Source organism: Podarcis tiliguerta (genome assembly GCF_965153285.1).
Source record: "Podarcis tiliguerta genome assembly, chromosome: Z".
Taxonomy (NCBI): Eukaryota; Metazoa; Chordata; class Lepidosauria; order Squamata; family Lacertidae; genus Podarcis; species Podarcis tiliguerta.
The window spans coordinates 8303486-8322979 of record NC_139553.1 but is presented as its reverse complement, the minus strand read 5'-3'; the positions used below and the strand labels follow the sequence as shown (position 1 = coordinate 8322979).

Genomic DNA, 19494 nt, shown 5'->3' with positions numbered 1-19494 from the left:
CTGCATGCAAATATGTGCATTTGAGGAAAAATCGCTACTAAATCCAGTGCTTTTTCTTTCTTTTAAAATGTTTAGGGGTACTCTCATTTTGGTGGCTCCCCCTTGCCCCCTTGCCCCCTTCCTCCCCCCCAACCCCCGGATGAGGGACTTGAAGCAGCAGCGGCAGCAGTGCTAAGAGGACAAGATGGCCCATGGCAGGTTCGGCTTGAGTGAGGGGGGGGGGCGAGCACTCGCTGGCTGGCTCTAGCCCGGCAAGAGGAGGGGGGAAAGCAGCGCCGTCGCCCCCACTGCAGCTGCCCCAGACTCCCCTCCCGGGGCTTAGCTTGGAGAATGACAGAGCTCCAGTCAGCACTGCTACTGCAGAGACAGCTGGCATGTCGGTCTGTCAGTCCGTCATGGCAACACAAAATGTTTAGGGGTATGCATACCCCTGCGTCCCCCCCAGAAAAAAAGCACTGACTAAAAAATCACTGACTGATTTTCATGAGGACTTCTTAAAATATAGATAAATAAATTGCAATCTAATGTTGAAATGTGAAGAAGTGGGGAAAGGAGAAATGGAGAGAAATAAAAATTGACAGATTTGTCTGTCCCTAATGACAACAGAAAAACATAAGAAGAACCTGGCTGCTGTATGAGGTCAATGGCCCACCTACTTCTCACACTGGCCAACCAACTGGCCTGTGGGAAAGCTGCAAGCAGTTTTTTTTTTTATTTACGGTAACTATAACGACTTGGGTAGGATGGGTGGGAAGGGAATTGAGATTGGGACTGCTCTTGGCACCAAGCTTGATGATCCCTCCTACCCTCTGGCTTGTTTTTCACTCATGACTTGCTCTTTTGGAGGATGAGGCTGTTGACAGATACTGTCTACAATGTTCTACCTTCACTGTCAGGTTTGGTATGCCTCTGAATGCGAATTACTGGTTATCACAGGTGGGCAGACTGCTGTTGCACTCCTGTCCAGCTTCCTAGAGGCATCTGGTAGGCCACTGTGAGAACAGGATGCTGGACTAGATAGGCCACTGACCCAAAATCCAGCATGGCTCTTTATAGTGTTTTTATGCTCTCTTTGGTCCTGCCTCCTGGATTTCCCCCACAGCTTTTGGCTCCTGGCTCACCACAGACTGCTACACATGGCAGAACCATGACTAGATTGGACCCATTACATAAGGAAGCCCGGGAGATAAGACAGAGGAGCAGGGACAAAGACAAACACAGTACTGCTGTTGCCTCTGCTTCCGAACAGCTGATTACCAGCTTCCTAATGATGATGAAGTCCCAAGAGAAGGCTCCACAAATAATTACCCAAATCTCTCTCTTTCCTCTCACATACCATCAACATATTGACAGCTGGCACAGGCGATCAAAGGAATCTTTGAATTAAATGGGTAACTGTCAGGGCTGGCTCCGGGTCCCAGCTCACCCAGGACCAACGCTAGCCGATAGTACAGTATCAAAGTCTTTATTGAAGAATAGTCTCCATTTACAAGTCTCAGCGTCCCAGCCCTACGTCTGGACTCTAGACCGGCGAAGCTCTGTCTGGATCTCCACCCCCCGTGCACCAGTTCAAGACTCTAATCTTACTCCACCTCTTCCTTCTCTCTCTCTTCCTCTGGGTCTTACTACCCCCCGGGGTCTCATTCCTCCTGGACTCTTCCGATGCGGAGCTAGACCCCTCTGACTCCTCCCCCTCTCTTCGGCGGGCTTTAGGACCTGGCTCCTTACCCGGGCTGCCCACCTTGCCGCCCTCCTGTACATTTGAACTTGGCGCGCGCGCGCGTTTTACTTTCCGGATGACCGTTTCCTCGCTCCCTGACGAGGGTGTGGCCACTCCTGCCTCACGTTCTCCCTCTGCCTGCGCGCTCCCTGATCCCGATGCCTTGGACTCCTCCCCCCTACTGCACTCTGGGGGGGACGCTGGTCCGGATTTCCAGCTGCTACTCTCTGAGTCCCCTTCTTCCCGAGGTGTCCCCCTGGGCACTCCCCTTGCCCTGACCATGGGGGCCCCTTTCTGTGAATCCTCCGAGTCACTGGAGAGACTCAGAGATCTTGGACTACTGTCGCCGCTGACATTTCCTTCCGACTCCTCCCCCTCGCTCTCTGTTTCTTCCCTCTCCAGTGACTCTGCTCCTGAACCCCTGACATCCATCCCCCCCTCGAAGCCCCCCCTTCCCCCCTCCCCTTCCTCCGGCGGGAGTGCTGGGTGCTCCGTCGTTGTGGGGGTGAATGGTGGATACAGTTCGTCCCCCGTGGCGTGCATCCAGTTAGAGAAATCCGGCTCGTCCTCCATGTCTTCGCCGACCTCGTTCTCCTCTGCTTCCATCTCCGTGCCGCCATGCTCGAACCCAACGTCCTCCCCCATCACGTCCATGTCCCTCTCACCCTCGTTCCCCTCTGGGTCCGTTGCCTGCCAAGGGCCCCTCAGCCACCTCTCCTCTCCTCGATTGTCCCACCAAAACGAGCGGTCTGAGGCCGACCCCGAGGGCGAGCCCTCCGGTGAACGTGTGTCTAATGGTGGTTCTTCGTCCGAGGTAAATCCCTGGAACGTGCTGGTAGAAAGCGTGGGTGTGAAAAGCCAGTCGTCGAAATACTCGGCTGGCATGGGCCTGTGTGGGAACAAGGCATGAAACTCCTCTTTGAGGAGAGGCTCGTCCAGGGCATAGTCCGGCACCCAACTGTTGGCGCTGGCCGGGGTACCTTCCCTTGCGAGAAAATATTCTACTCCCTCTTCCCCCCATCTCGAGTCCAAAATCTCTGTGACCTGGTTGATGGGTTCCCTTCTTGGCGACTCCCTCCTTGGGGGGATCTCCTCATACCGGTCTGGTGCCGTGCCCTGCGCCTGAAATCGGTGAGGTGCTTTGTAGGGCGTGAGCACCGACCTATGGAATACTGGGTGCATTCTGGATCCTTCCGGAAGTGTCAACCGGAAGGCCACCGGATTGATCTGTGCCTCAACTAGGTAAGGTCCTAGCTGCTTATGTCCGAGTTTCTTCTTAGCTAAGGATCTGGTCGGCACTGCGTGGGCCGCTAACCACACCCAGTCTCCCACCTGTATGTCTTCACCAACCCTCCTGTGCTTGTCAGCCTGCAGTTTGTATGCGTGCTTTGCCAGCTCTAACTGCCTCCTAAGCTGATCGTGGACTTCCTGCAATTCCGCCGCCAAGACTTCCGCTGCCTGTGGCTCCCCCTCCCCCAGTCTCTCTAATCCCGGGAAGGTTCTGGGATGCCTCCCGTTGTTGGCGAAGAACGGCGTCACTCCTGTGGACACGTGCTTCGTGTTGTTGTAAGCGAACTCAGCGAGCGGCAGGTAGTCCACCCATGTCGTCGGCTGTTGATTTGCGTAGCATCTCAGGTACTGCTGCATGACGGCGTTGACGCGTTCCGCTTGTCCATTGGTCTGCGGGTGTCTCGCCGACGCTAGGTTGATCTTGACGTTCAGGAAACCCATCAGCTTCTGCCAGAAGCTCGAAATGAACTGGCGCCCCCTGTCGGACAAGATAGACCGTGGCAGGCCATGCACTCTGAAGACGTGGTCTATGAACAGTTTGGCGGTCTGTTCTGCCGTGGCGACCTTCGCGCACGGAATGAAGTGGGCCATTTTAGTGAACATGTCCACCACCACTAGCACTGCCGTTTTACCCCTTGAGCTGGGTAAATCCGTGACAAAGTCCAGGGCCACCCTCTCCCACGGTTCGCTCGGAGTCTGCAGCGGTTCGAGCAGTCCCGCCGGAGGTTTGTGGACTGACTTGGCCCTTTGGCAGGTGTCGCACCTCGAGACGTACTCCGCGACTTCCCCCCGCATCTTGGGCCACCAAAAATCTCTGGCAACGAGTTCTGCCGTCTTCTCCTTGCCAAAGTGCCCGGCGGTGGGTGCGTCGTGTAACTGCTGCAGTACTTTCGCCCGGAGGTCGTCTCCCGGTACGTAGAGGGCCCCTCTGCGGATGAGCAATCCGTCTCGTACTTGGAACTCGTCGTCCTTCACCGTGCCCTTGTGCACCTCCTCCATCTTGGCTTGTGCAAAGGGGTCCCTCTGCAGTGCTCGACGGACCGCCTCCAAGTCCACGGTTGCTGCAGCGCACGCCCACGCTTTCGGAGCGAAAATGTGCTTGGCCGCTGCTGGTGCCGCCTCTTCGAGGTATTGCGGCTTCCTGGACAGTGCATCCGCCATGATGTTGTTGTCGCCTGGGATGTATTCTATCCTGAAGTCGAAATCCGCGAAAAATTCCGCCCATCTGATGTGCCGCTGGTTTAGGAATCTTGCCGTGCGCCAGTACTCCAGGTTCTTATGATCCGTGCGGACCTGCACGGTGTGCTTGGCCCCGACGAGGAAGTGTCGCCACGCCTTGAATGCTGCATGAATGGCCAGCAACTCCCTGTCCCAGATGGTGTAGTTTTGCTCCGACTTGCTGAGCTTCCTAGAGTAGAAGGCACACGGTCTCCAGTCCCCATGCGGGTCCTCCTGCAACAGTACGGCGCCCACGGCTCTGTCCGAGGCGTCTGTTTCAACCCTCATCGGTTTGCTGGGATTCACATGCAGTAGCTGCCCTTCGGACGAGAAGAGACGCTTAAGGTTCTGAAAGGACTGCTCCGCTTGCTCCGTCCAGATGAACTTCTTCTTCTTAGAGCTGAGCGTGTCAGTAATGGCCGCCGTCTGCATCGCGAACCCCTTGATGAACTTGCGGTAAAAGTTGGCGAACCCCACAAACCGCTGGACCTCCTTCCGATTGCGCGGGCTCTTCCAGTCCAACACTGCGCGAACCTTGGCGCTGTCCATGGCAAGCCCCTTGTCCGACAGCTTGTAGCCTAGGAAATCCACCTCCGTCCTGTCGAACTGGCACTTCTCCAGCTTGGCATACAGCCGATGCTCCTGCAGTCTCTGCAGAACTGCCTTGACGTCACCTTCGTGGGCCTCCTCCGATTCTGAGAATATCAGGATGTCGTCCAAGAAGCAGACGCATGTCTTGTAGAGGAGACCCGCCAGGACGTGATGCATGAAAGCTTGAAAACAGTGGGCGCCATTTTGTAAACCGAAGGGCATAACTCTGTATTCATATGTGCCCAGGGGCGTGAACATGGTAGTCTTCCACTCGTCTCCTTCCCGTATGCGAATCAGGTTGTACGCCCCTCGCAGATCCAACTTTGTAAAAACGCGTCCTTTCCTCGCCGTCGCCAGCAGGTCATCTATCTTGGGCATGGGAAAGGCCGCGGGCTTGGTTCTGGAATTTAAAATTCTGAAGTCTACCACAAGTCTTTTTTGGGGCGTGTCCCTCTTCTTCACAAAGAATACAGGACTGCCCCCCGCTGCCTTCGACTCCCGGATGAAACCGCGCTTCAAGTTGAGGTCTATGAACTCCTTGAGCTCCTGCAGCTCATCCTCAGACATGGAATACAGTTTCCCGGCTGGCAGCGTCGCTCCTGGCAGGAGGTCAATCTTGCAGTCATAGGGCCTGTGGGGGGGCAGCTTGTCCGCTTCCTTCTCGCAGAAAACCTCCAAAAACGCTGCATACTTGCGAGGCACTGCTTGCAGCGTGCCTAATTGTAGCTGCGGGTCGTCCCCTCCTTCTTCCGGGCTAGGAAGGATGCAATGTTCCGCGCAATAGGAGGAGCCGAAGGTCAGTTGGCGTTGGTACCACGCCAATGCTGGGCTGTGCCTGTGCAGCCAACTCATGCCGAGGACTACCGGCGTGTCCGACAGGTGTGTGACATTAAAGCTGATGACTTCTCGGTGATTTCCAATCCGCATCACCATTGGTTGCGTTTGTTGCACCACCTGCCCCCCTAACAAGTCTCTGCCATCCACCGTGACAACGTTCAGGGGCAGCGTGGCTGGTAGCAGTGGTATATTGTGCTGCTGAATGAATTCCAGTCCCATAAAGTCAGCGTTGCTGCCGGAGTCAATGGTGATCGGCACCTCCAGAGTGCGTCCATTGGGCAGTTGGAGAGACGCTGTAAGCTGCACCACTGGTTTGGGTGGGAGGGGGTCTGTGGGTTGCAAAAGTGCTGGGGATTGTTTCATTGACTTGTCTGACTGGACCCCAGTGCCTCTTCCTCCAGCCAGACTCTGTCGTTTAACTGTTGCTGCGTTTTCAATTGAGCTGCTTCAGCGACTGTTGCGGAGGCTGCAGTGTGCTTGTGGAGCCTCTGGGGACACTCTTTCGCCATGTGTTGAGCACTGTCGCAGATGTAGCACTTCCTGTTCCCTCTAGGAGGCTTCGTTTTGGCTGCTCCCGGTGTTAGGGCTCTGTTAGCTGACTGAGCCCTGGCACCTCCTATCTCCATCGGCTCTTCTCCCCCTCCCTGCGAGGGTGTGGAGTGCGCACGCGCTGCGTCTCTGGGAAAGAAGGGAGGTGCTCTGGCTGGTGCCCTTCCCCAACGCCCTTCCTCCCTGTTGCAAGGACGTTCTTCCAGATGCACCCCGATCTCCAGAGCCCTCTGGACTACCTGCTGGGTGCTCCTTGGTCTCTCCCCTCTTCCAATCTCCGCTTTTACATCTGCATTCAACCCCTCCCAAAAGAGGTCTCTGACTGGCGCAGAATCTTTCTCCCACCCCAGGGCATGAACCAGTCCGAAAAATCGAGTATGGTACTGCCTCACGCTGGCTTTGCCTTGTTTAAGTCCATGTATGTCCCTCCTGGCAATATCGACGTCTACCTTTGATAAAAAGCATGAGTCCATTGCTTTAATAAAAGCCTTCGCATCTTGGAGCGCTGGATCATTGTCCCTCCATAGATTCCGCAGCCACGTTTTGGCTTCCCCATGCAAATGGGACAAGATAAACCCCACTCTCTCTCTCTCATCTCTAAAGTCTTTGTCAAGTAAATCCAGCGCAAACAGCAGGTCTGCTCTGAAGTTGGGGTACTGCTGCAAACTCCCGTCGAAATGCGATACAAGGCTTCCTCCCCTTCTCCCCAAACCTATGCCTTCTGCCTTGGCTCCCGTTTGCCCCTCTTTGGAAAGCACGTCCAACCTGGCCTGGAGATCCCGGCAGGAGGTAACCATCTCCTCCTCTCTCTTCCTGGATGCAATTACCTCAGTGCTGAGTTGTGTCACCGCTTCTTGCAGGGCTTTTATCTTCTCTTCCGTCGTCATCTTGCCTGAGTTTTGTGAGCTCTGTAAGCACCCCTCCTCTGTCCTCGCTGCGCCGACTCACGTGGCGAGGTTCTTGGTGCCAAAACTTTAAAATTTGAGACAGAGCTTACTGTCAGGGCTGGCTCCGGGTCCCAGCTCACCCAGGACCAACGCTAGCCGATAGTACAGTATCAAAGTCTTTATTGAAGAATAGTCTCCATTTACAAGTCTCAGCGTCCCAGCCCTACGTCTGGACTCTAGACCGGCGAAGCTCTGTCTGGATCTCCACCCCCCGTGCACCAGTTCAAGACTCTAATCTTACTCCACCTCTTCCTTCTCTCTCTCTTCCTCTGGGTCTTACTACCCCCCGGGGTCTCATTCCTCCTGGACTCTTCCGATGCGGAGCTAGACCCCTCTGACTCCTCCCCCTCTCTTCGGCGGGCTTTAGGACCTGGCTCCTTACCCGGGCTGCCCACCTTGCCGCCCTCCTGTACATTTGAACTTGGCGCGCGCGCGCGTTTTACTTTCCGGATGACCGTTTCCTCGCTCCCTGACGAGGGTGTGGCCACTCCTGCCTCACGTTCTCCCTCTGCCTGCGCGCTCCCTGATCCCGATGCCTTGGACTCCTCCCCCCTACTGCACTCTGGGGGGGACGCTGGTCCGGATTTCCAGCTGCTACTCTCTGAGTCCCCTTCTTCCCGAGGTGTCCCCCTGGGCACTCCCCTTGCCCTGACCATGGGGGCCCCTTTCTGTGAATCCTCCGAGTCACTGGAGAGACTCAGAGATCTTGGACTACTGTCGCCGCTGACATTTCCTTCCGACTCCTCCCCCTCGCTCTCTGTTTCTTCCCTCTCCAGTGACTCTGCTCCTGAACCCCTGACAGTAACGATCAGACATCTTAAGGGCCTCATCAAAGCAGCAAGCAATCCATTTTGGAGTACTTTGCTCGGCTTCTAAAACAAGGCAATTTCGGATAAGTATTTTTCACAGCAGCGGTAAAATGATGGTGGTCAGGAAAAAGGTAAGGGGAAATCCCATGAAAGAATTTTATTGCAATGCTGTCCGCTGCTCCCTGTGTCTCAAGTATTACATTGCTAGTGACAGCCACAAAAGAACTGCTTAAGGACAATGAAAGAAAGAGGGAGCCCCACCCCTGAGAAAACATTGAAGAATTTATCCACCCCTTAAAGCAGGCATCCCCAACCTTTGGCCCTCCAGATGTTTTGGACTACAATTCCCATCATCCCTGACCACTGGTCATGTTAGCTAGGGATCATGGGAGTTGTAGGCCAAAACATCTGGTGGGCCACAGGTTGGGGGTGCCTGCCTTAAAGAATGCATTGAAATGCTTTTTTCCCCTGCCCCAATTTCTTTCCCCACAAAGCACGTGAATTTTGTGATTCCCACAAGAGGTAGTGATGGCCATTAAGCTGGATATGTTTAAAAACAGATGAGATAAATATAAGGGAGGAGAAAGCAATCAATGGCTGGTAGTGCTCTGCTCTATGATGCTCTATGATGGTTGTGCTCTGCCTCCATTGTTGGAAGGCAGCAATGCTTCTGAATACCAGTTGCTGGAAATTGCAGGTTGGGAGTAACTCCCCAGAGGCATTTGGCTGGCTACTGTGAGAAGAGGTTGTTGGACTAGATGACATTTGGCATGATCCAACACAGGATCAGCACAGGATTTTAGAATCCTAGAATTGTAGCGTTGGCAGGTACCCCCAAGAGTCATCTCCCCCCAACCCCCTGCAATGCTCTCCTCGTGCTTTTGATGCAATTTTCCCACAGCTTAGTTCAAAACAAACAAGGCAGCTTTGCAGTCTTGTTGGTCATACACACACACACACACACACACACACACCTGGGATCCTCATTAGATTTGGATTGCTGGGTGCCAGATCTGCACCAGATTACGACTCCATGCTCTGGAGTGACATTAACCAGTGTGCAATGTCATAAAATGCCTCGTGGTGATTAATAATGCACCATTGAGCCAGCCTGTGCGGTGCCACCTTGGTTTCTAATGATCTGCTCAGACCCTGTGATCCACTTTCATTCAGAAAGGGAACACCTCTGTGCAGCTGTTTCCATCATACTTCCGTAAGGCCCAAAGGCATGCAGGTCTGTCAGGAGGGAGGGGATATTTTAAGAGCTCAGTCTGCAGTTGCTTCTGGATTGCCACATTGTGGGAGGGATTCAGTTGCATACCAGAAATTTAGATTTGCACAATTAAAGCGATCAAAGTGATCTTATGCTCTTTTTCAATGAACACACTTTTGAAAAACTGGACCTTTTTCAGTAAGGAAAGTGACAGGGAAATTGACTAGAAAGTGTGAGATAGGGAGGGGGCATAAAACCAGTTCAATTTGCATTTAAAGGTGAACATACCCAATTTTGCTTCCTAAAAGATTATGCAAAGCTATACACAGCCATCCTTTGAATTTCGCACCTCTCCACGTCTTGCAAAGCAGTTCTCTGGCAATGTAGTACATACAAAAATTCATTTATTAGGATAAAGTGTGATACAAAAAATGCATCTCGTTTGCCTAGCTAAAATGTGTTCTTGAACTCTGACAATGTTTTTTGCTTGCCTGAATGCAGGACAGAGGGGGGGGTGCGCGTGTGTGTGTGTGTGTACGCGCACCTACTGTATAAAGGTAAAATTCACATCCATTGCTCTGTCCATCACAAGTATGTGGCCCCTTGAATGTTGCCCAGAAGGGAATATGGCTCATTGTACTAGAAGAATGTTGCTGTTGACCATCACAGACAAAATTAGGCCTTTGTTCGTGTGAAGTGATGGTGGATGCCAAGAATGCTGGTTACCACCCAAAGTGGCAGCTGAGGTCATGCTCTTGAACATGCCAGATATGCAGGAGTTTTCCAGCAGAGGAAATGAATGTGGAACATATTCCTGTATGGGCAAAAACCCCATACGTAACACAATAGAGGACAGCATAGAAGACAATCCAGAAGAAGCAGCTCTAATGCCCAAAGCAACCCATAACATTTGCCTAGCAAACAAAAACAGCACATCCTAAATATCCTGTAGGCAGAAAGTGGAAGTGTAAAAAGAAAAAGAAAAGCATATCACAGGAATTAGGCTGGAAGGATGGCCTCTAATTATCTCCTCCTTTTGGAAATGGAGATGAAAGGACAGATGGGGCGATAATGATACGTATTATGGTCAGCTGAAGATATAAAATAGCTTGTTCACAGAAGGTTGTATTTGTACCAAGCCTGCAGTTATTGTTTTATGACTCTTGCTAGAGCATTATGGTGCCTGCATCTAATAGTTTGGCATTTTATGAAAAAGCAAAGGGGGGGGGGACCAGAGATCTGAGTGAATTGGGAAGAAAATAAGCAATTTCCTTGCAGGCAGCTGAAGGAGTATGGAGGTCAGATAGCTGCTGAAAGGGGAAAAAAGCCAGAAAATCATTGGTAAAAAGGATATCTCACCACCTACTTCAACCTAAGTTCCCTACTTTTTCTCCCAATAATCAAATTTGGAATTATGATAAATGGAGCACAGGATACAGCTTCCTGTTTCCGGTAGGCCAGGAATAGGGTCACTCCTAACACTGTGGGAGAGAGACAGATGGAGATAATCAGTTAATGATGGGGGAATTTCATTATCTGCATTCTTCTTTGGTTGGAAGAAGAACCAGGCTCTCATTTGCAGTTTGCCTAGTGCTTTTCCTCCCTATGGAAACATGCAGATGGGAACAGATATACCCCTGCTTTAAGTCATTTTCATACTATTTACTTCCAAGCTCGATGTGTAAGCTCTTTCGTGACGAAACGTCCGAGCATTGAACCACTGGTATATCACAAGTGGACTCTTTATTACTGCTTTTGAAATTGTTTAAGATAAAACCTATTATGGAAAGAAACTACCTTTTATGGACGTTTATTGTTTGTTTGCAGATAGTTGCCTTGGTGATATTATCTCATATCAATCGCCTTTAAGTTCAAACTGAATCCAATTTCTCCCTCATCCCTGCAAAGTGAGCTTGTCTGAATTTAAGGAAGAAGCATTGCAGTGATGCAACATTGGGAAGAAAGCAGGGGGCAAACAAATGCCCCCATTACCATTTCTTCTATTTTTGATGCTCAAGTGGTAGTTGCCATTGCATACATAACCAAAACAGTTGCACCCATCCAAAAGAAAATGGTATCAATAGACTTGAGGGAAACTCCTGAGGGTTTGCAAAAGTATCACAAATACTGGAGCAACTCAGTCAGATGGATGTGGTACGAGTAATGATGAAGAAGAAGAAAAGGAAGAAGAGCCTGGTAATGTTGCAATGTTGTAACCTACTCTGGGATCATGTGGTGGTGTGGTTGTGTGTCTAAAATATACATTTATAAATGAATGCAGCACAATGAGGACTAATAATGCTTAGTTGCTATGGAATGCTGATGGGGTGAGAGTTGGGAAGGATTAAAAAACATGTTGAAGGAGCAGTGGAACAGAGAGTCCTAGAAAGCATACCCTCCAACATTTCTCCAATAAAAATAGGGATGTCCCATTCCATAATGATAATGCCCTACATATCTCACCCCACTCTGGGCAGCTTCCAACATATATAAAAACATAAACATTAAACATTAAAAAAACCTTCCCTATACAGGATTGCCTTTAGACAGCTCAGGGGTTGGATAACTCCATACCCTCCAACATTTCTCCAATGAAAATAGGGACATCCTAAGGAAAAGTGGGACTTTCTGGGATCAAATCAGAAACCGGGATGGCTTCTCTAAATCAGGGATGTCCCTGGAAAATAGGGACACTTGGAGGGGCTAAGAAAAGGGCATGGCTGGCTGGACCACCAAACAGAAGCACGTCACATAGTAGTGTTTTGTTACAGGACACCTTATTACATTCCGTTATTCTTGGAAGAGAAATAACTCAGTGGTAGAGAATCTACTTTGCATGTAAAAGATTCCACGTTCAATCACTGACATCTCCAAGAAAGGCTACTGGGAGAAAAAAACATGTCTAAAACTCTGGCGAGTCACTGCCAGCAACTGTAGAAGGTACTGAGTTAGACTGATCAATGATCTGACAATACAAGGCAACCCTCTATATTAGTACTGTACACAGATAGTATTCCATGACTTGTCTGAATTTGAAGGTCAGTGGTACAGAATCTGCTTTACATACAGAGGATCCTAAATTCAATTCCTGACATCTCCAGGTAGCGTTGTGAAAGACTCCCTGTCTTAACACCCCCTTCCAAGAGCTGCTGCCAGTCAGTGTAGACAATACTGAGTCAGATGGTCTGACTCAGTATAAGGTAGCCTCCTTTTTTGGGTTTGCTCTGTTGTGTATTTTGCTTCTTCTGAATTCTCATTTAACTAGAAGAATGAATTGCTCTTTCTTTCTTTCTTTCTTTCTTTCTTTCTTTCTTTCTTTCTTCTCCTTCAGTTTATCTTTTGTCCCATCCCTTTGTCAGAATAGGTGTGCATTGATGAAACATTGCAAAAAAAGAAAACTAAAGAAATGATGTGATTTTACCTATGATAGAATTAGGGTCCTTTTTGCATGCTGTGTTATTAATGGGCACATGCTCTCATGCACATGGGTAACGCACTGCACAGAATGACCGCTCCCCGCTTAAAACAGGGGGCGCCCTTTGCGTGGACACGTGCAGCCCTAGATCTGGAGTGGCCCCATCAGCATAGGCTTGGCTTTGCCTTCCCTCAGGTGGGATACCTGGAGGTCTCTGCCTACCCCAGTCAGTTGTCCAATCCCACCTGGGGGAAGTGTTGCCAAGGAGACCAGGCCAGGTAGGGGAGGGATTACCTGCCCACACAATAGAGGGAGGATCTTACCTGGGAATCCTCACTTGGCTCCAGAGCTTCTCCCACCCTACCCACCCTCAGTTAATGTCTTCTTTTGCAGGTTAACTTTTCTTCATAGGTTTTGCAGGTGAACTTATCTTCACAGGTACGCGGGCGCTGCTACATTAAGGTCGCTGTTAAAGGGCCGGAAAAGAATTTCCCTGCATTGGCAGGTTTCGCCTTTCCCGTAGCAAAACGTCACAACTTTGGTGGTATCAGGCCTTGGGTGGAATCCTTTAGTCCATCTTCCTCTTTGCAGCGGCGATACCAGGGCTCCCCGTTAAAGGGGTTTCTGAAGGGAGGCTTTGACCGTATGCCGAAAGGTCGTCATTGCTCTCCCCTGCTGTGGCGGCGTAACAGGGACGGCTATCTCTGCTTGAACATATGTTCTCCAGAGCCGGCCCATCCCCCACACAAACACTGGATAACCCTGATGCTCCCTACGTCCCCGGCTGGGGACTGGGGAGGGAGAACGCCCAATGTCTGAGCCAAGGTCTACCCACATTTGAAATTTAATAAAGTTGTGGCCAATTTAATCCCATAGCACGTTGTCTTGAGTCGTTATTCCACATGACGGGGGGGACTGCTCGGGATCTGGGGACTCCGCCGTCCACGCAAAGAATCGTGATATGACTGCATGCTTACCCCATGCCTATATACCTACGACAGCATCAAAGTCATTTTTGTGCAGTGCTTTACAAATAGGCATATGCTCACATGCACATGCATGGAGAGAAGCTGCATGGGAAGATACCCAAGATTTCATTTTTTGTAAAAGTAAAGGTAAAGGGACCCCTGACCGTTAGGTCCAGTCGTGGACGACTCTGGGGTTGCAGCGCTCATCTCTATTGGCCGAGGGAGCCAGCGTACAGCTTCTGGGTCATGTGGCCAGCATGACTAAGCCGCTTCTGGTGAACCAGAGCAGCACACGGAAACACCGTTTACCTTCCTACTGGAGCGGTACCTATTTATCTACTTGCACTTTGACGTGCTTTCGAACTGCTAGGTTGGCAGGAACAGGGACCAAGCAACGGGAGCTCACCCTGTCGCGGGGATTTGAACCGCTGACCTTCTGGTCAGCAAGTCCTAGGCTCTGTGGGTTAACCCACAGTGCCAATAATATAAACAGAGGGAAAAGACACTGATGGACTCTGAAAGAATTGAAAACTGTGGCCAAGTGGCCAAGTGGCCAATGCAGTGTTTCTTGCAAAATGCTACCCATGATAAAGAAAACATATTCAGACAACGCCCCCATGCTAAACTATAAAAATGTACACAAAAGCATATTTAAAATGCACTGATGTGGCCATCAATGTTTATGCATGATACCTTGCCAAACGGATTAGTGCAGGAGGCATGTTTCGTTTCCATGCCACTGCAAAACACACCTGCCAGCTGCTTATGAATATGCAGCAGCCAATCCCTGCAGCAGGACTGTTGGGCTTGATTTATGCTTTACTGATTGATTTATAGTGTGTGTGTGTGTGTGTGTGTGTGTGTGTGTGTGTGCACGCATATATATATATTGCTCCTATTTCTCGAAAGAGACTCCATAAGACTAACAAACAGTAATAGAAAGAAAAGAAAGCAAACACAGTTCTTTAACTCTCCCAGTGCATTCAGATACATTTAACAATAACCTACCTGTTTAACAAATCCCAGCAGCTCAAAAGTACTATAACACTGAGCCAACTAAAGGCCTTTTTATAGAGCCAAGTCTTCACTGGCCACAAGAAGCAATACACTGATGGGGTATGATGGTCCATGAGACAAAAGGTTGTATGCCAATTGACAGCAGCCTCACCTCCCCAGGTTGAAGGATTTGGAGCAAGGATCCAGATGATAACTGGAGCATGTGGAGAGGAATGCACCAAAGGACATACAAAGCTCCCAAGTCTTTGAGGACTTTAAAGGTTAAGGTAAAAGGTAAGGTAAAGGACCCCTGGACGGTTAAGTCAAATCAAACTTGACTATGGATTGTGGCTTTCATCTCCATTTTCAGGCCAAGGGAGCCAGTGTTTGTCCACAGACAGCTTTCCAAGTCATGTGTCCAGCATGACTAAACTGATTCTGGCATAATAGGACACTGTGATGAGTACCAGAGCGCATGGAAATGCCGTTTACCTTCCCACTGCAGCAGAACCTATTTATGTACTTGTGCTGTAAGCTTTTGAACTGCTAGGTTGGTAGGAGCTGGAACAGAGCAACGGGAGCTCACCCTGTTGCACTGACTTGAACTGCCAACCTTCCAATCAGCAAGCGCAGGAGACTCAGTGGCTTAGACCACAGCTCCACCCACTCTCTGTTTTTTTACTTAAAGGTTAAGGCCAACATCCTGAATTGACTTGAACTGATCAGTGGGTCTCAGACTGATTTCCCACTGCAAAAGGGTTGCAGAATCCTTCTGTCTACTAAAATAATACTAGTTGCTGGAATCTAAGAACTGTTTTGCTGCCCAGTATTTCATGAGAAGGGTTTGCTACTTAAAGAAGTGGGGGAGGGAAATACTCCTTCGGTTTATAGATGTCAAATAAATGGCCTATAATGATGTCATGAAGGGAATACATGAAGCTGACCTGACAGAAGACATTTTGTCTATCTAGCTCAGTATTGACTGCACTGGCACTGACTCTAGAGTTGTGGGCCATTAGCTCAGGGCCAGTGGTTTGGTTTCCCATTCTTGCACCACGAGATATGCACTTTTAACCAGCTGCACTCACCTTCAAGCCAGTGCTTTCTGCTTCAGAGCCCTTGTCCACACCTGTGATGTAAATCCCGAGAGCATATTCGGCTCCTCCTCGGATCATGAGGCCAAGTGATCGCCCTTCATTCAGGACCAGATTCACCTGTGCCAAGGAAATAATGATGAGTTTTGGAGCTCTGTAGGCACACACAGAAGGTTGCGGCCAACAACTACTCTGAGCAGATACATTGGATTTAATAAAGATGACAAGCTTAAGTCCACTCATTTCAGTTGGTCTACTCTGAGTAGAACTTAACTGGCTACAACCCATAGTTGTTGATATGGATGTGACGTGGACCCAGCTCTCTATTTTATTCAGTACCCAGGATTTTGTATAATATCTTGTTTGGGCAAACAAGAATAAGAGATGGCTGTGACTACAGGGTTGCGAAGGTGGGGACTCAGAACTAACAGAACACCATGTCTATTCAGAAGTCAAACTGAATTTGATGGGGCTTACTGCTAAGTACATGGGGTTAGGATTCTATCCAATTTTAGTCCGGCTCAGAGTAGACTCATTGAAATTGATGGGTATGACTAACTTAGGTTCATTAATTTCAATGGCTCGACTCTGAATAGGACTTAGTTGGATGCAACCAGTGCTTTTTCTGGGGGGACGCAGGGATACACATACCCCTAAACATTTTGTGAATCTTTGTCCTTTTGTTCATTTACTGTGTTTATTTCCCCCGATTTGAACTATAAAATGGTGATTTTCTTGAGTCAAAATGAGAGTACCCCTAAACATTTTTATTTTTAAAAAAGAAAAGAAAAAGCACTGGATGCAACCTAATGTTATTTAAATACTTAAGAGTGGATTCTACTAAATTTTATTCAGAGCCTATCAGCTGATATTAATGTACGTGAGTAAGTGAGGCCCATTTATTTATATGTCTACTCCGAGTGCAGCTTAGTTGAATACACTGCTTTGCAGTCCCATGATTCCTTGTTTCATATATGGCCACCCAGCCACTTTAAGCTTTGGAACTTGCACTGTTGTAAGTGCCACATGATACTCATTCCACATCAATCTTTTAGTGCGGCACCACCCACACTTTGGTGCTCCCTGCCTATGGATATCAGGCAGGCATCTTTACGGCAATCTTTTTGGTGCCTTAAAGTTTGAAAGAAAGAGAAATGAAAATTGACAGATTTGCCCATACCTAAAGGAGAACCAGGTAAATCACTGCTTATTGGATTTACTCCGTTTTAGGTTCTCTAGCTCTTCTTGTTCTGTAACTCTTGAAACCTTCTCCCTCCAGCCCTTAATAAAAGCCCACAATTTGATGTGGCCACAAGCTGACCAAGTCTTCCCCTCCTACCCGTACTGCCATGCACGTAGAAAATTGAGACAGTGGAAAGAACCACACAGGTGACCTCAGCAGCCCCTGATGGAATAAGCAACAAAGGTTGGCAGCATTAAAGGATCCTGAAGCTGCAAGGCAAAGCGGAAGGGACAATGGGAATCAAAGTGATGGACATCTGAATGTCACTGGCTGTCACTGGGCAAAACTGATCCAACAGGAAGAGGAAGGCAGCTGAGCAGAGAAAGAGAAAGAGATTAATTATACAGGAAGTATCTCATCTTCCTTATATGAATAACCATCCTCCTTACAGATTTTCCATAAGCATCTGGTTGGCTACTATGAGAACAGGGTGCTGGATTGCATGCTCCCTTGGCCTCATCTAGGAGCCAGGACCTTCTCACAACTTTAGCAATGAAGAAAGATGCTTGCTTTCACATCCTGCCTTTGGGTTTGCTGAAGGCATCTGTTTGGCCGCTGTGGGAAAGAGGATGCAGGATAAGATAGACCTTTGGCCTGATCCAGCAGGGCCCTTTCTGATGTAATTAGGGTGTATTGCTATGTTATATGTGATATGGATCCTTGTGCTTTGGAAGAAAGACTAATGATTGCTCCTTTCCCTCTCTCCAGGTGGTTCATAAACTTTATATATATATATAACATTTTTTTATTGGTTTTACAAAATTCTATACATTTTAACTTTATCCATTTCAAACATTAAAATAAAAGGTTCTACTGAACCTTCGGACCTCCTTCCCTCACTCCATGGGTTCCATATTCAAGATAAAAATGTCCCTTTATCCATCTGTTACCATACTTAATTCCACATTACAAGTGTCATTATATCCCTGCCTATGATTTTAACTGTTTACAATGGTTGATTAAGTAAATAAAAAATTGACTCTAGTCTTTTAAGAATACTTGTTCTTCCTGGTTTCTGATCTTCCCTGTCAGTTTCACCACCCCTGCATACTCCATCAGTTTAAAAGGTAAAGGTAAAGGTACCCCTGCCCGTACGGGCCAGTCTTGACAGACTCTAGGGTTGTGCGCCCATCTCACTCAAGAGGCCGGGGGCCAGCGCTGTCCGGAGACACTTCCGGGTCATGTGGCCAGCATGACAAGCTGCATCTGGCGAGCCAGAGCTGCACACGGAAACGCGTTTACCTTCCCGCTAGTAAGCGGTCCCTATTTATCTACTTGCACCCGGGAGTGCTTTCGAACTGCTAGGTTGGCAGGCGCTGGGACCGAACAGCGGGAGCGCACCCCACCGCGGGGATTCGAATCGCCGACCTTTCGATCGGCAAGCCCTAGGTGCTGAGGCTTTAACCCACAGCGCCACCCGCGTCTGCCATTATTATTTTGTTGATAGTTCTCCTTCCTTCCATCTCTGGGCTAGATGAATCATAAACTTCTGTTGTGTGCACCTCCTTTTTGTAACGTAAAAACATAAGAGGAGCCTGCCAATGGCCCATCTAGTCCAGCACCCTGTTCTCAAACTGGCCACCCAGATGCCTGTGGCAAACCAGCAAGCAGGATTTGAGCACAACAGCACTCTCCCCTCCTGAGGTTTCCAGTAACTAGTATTCAGAGCATAGTCATCATGGCTAGTAGCCTTGTCCTCCATAAATGTGTACAATCCTCAATAAAGCTTTCAGAGTTGGTGGCCACCACAGCCTTCTGTGTTAAATAGTGTTGAATGAAGAATTTCTTTTTTTTCTTCTATCTGTCCTGTTTCGTATATCTGTCCTATCCCATCCCTACAATTACCGGGTTGCATCAGAGCTCTGAGAGCAAGGAATTAAACTTTAGTTATCTCTAGAGTGTGATTAATGCAACAAAGTCCTCTACTTACAGTATGAATATGAATATGCTCTGCCTCAAGCAGGCAGGGACTGTAAGTCCTGGTTGGAACGGAAAATGCTTTTAATTGCATTTTCAGTCAAACTAATATACCTAAGGCTCTCAGGAGAAAACCCCAAGCAGATCTGATTTCTATTAGAATTCAGGCGAAGTACGGCTTCAGCATACAGAAACGTTCCCCCCCCCCTTTAAATAATACTGCACAGCATATGCCTTATTGACAAAACGCTGCTGTAGGCTGTGCGCTCTCCGAGGAATCAGATAACTAAAGGAGTGAATTTATGTATTTCTCTTTAGACTTGGGAGCAATTATCTTGGTAAAAATAGATGGAAGAATTATGAAGTCTTTCCAGGAGGCTTGTGATTGCAGAGGCAGACACCTCTTTATTGCAAAGTTGGAGACAGGAGTGCATTAATCCCATATTAATTAGAGAGTTTAGCAGCCAGTATGTAATAGAGCAGAAGTAAAGACATGGGTATGTTTGATAAAAGAGGTAATCATTTGTTTTTGAAAATGCTACTCCTATGATATTCGTGGAACTGTATGCAATGATAACATTCAAGGAAAAGGATTTAATGCTTATTTGGTTGTGACAGTGGCTTAGAAGAATAGACAGGAGAGATACAGATTCCAATGGAGCTGTCATCACATGCAGCGAAGCATCA

The 19494-nt window shown here is 48.7% G+C and overlaps 1 protein-coding gene across 5 annotated transcripts in view; it reads right to left on the bottom strand.

Annotated features, from left to right (window-relative positions):
* Positions 1–19494, bottom strand: part of WHRN (whirlin) — a 137028-nt gene that overhangs the window by 61771 nt on the left and 55763 nt on the right. For all 5 annotated transcript variants that reach the window (XM_083422963.1, XM_083422961.1, XM_083422965.1 and 2 more), the window contains one exon: positions 15642–15767. In XM_083422963.1, coding sequence (XP_083279089.1) covers positions 15642–15767 — 126 coding nt within the window. The remainder of the gene's footprint in view (positions 1–15641; positions 15768–19494) is intronic.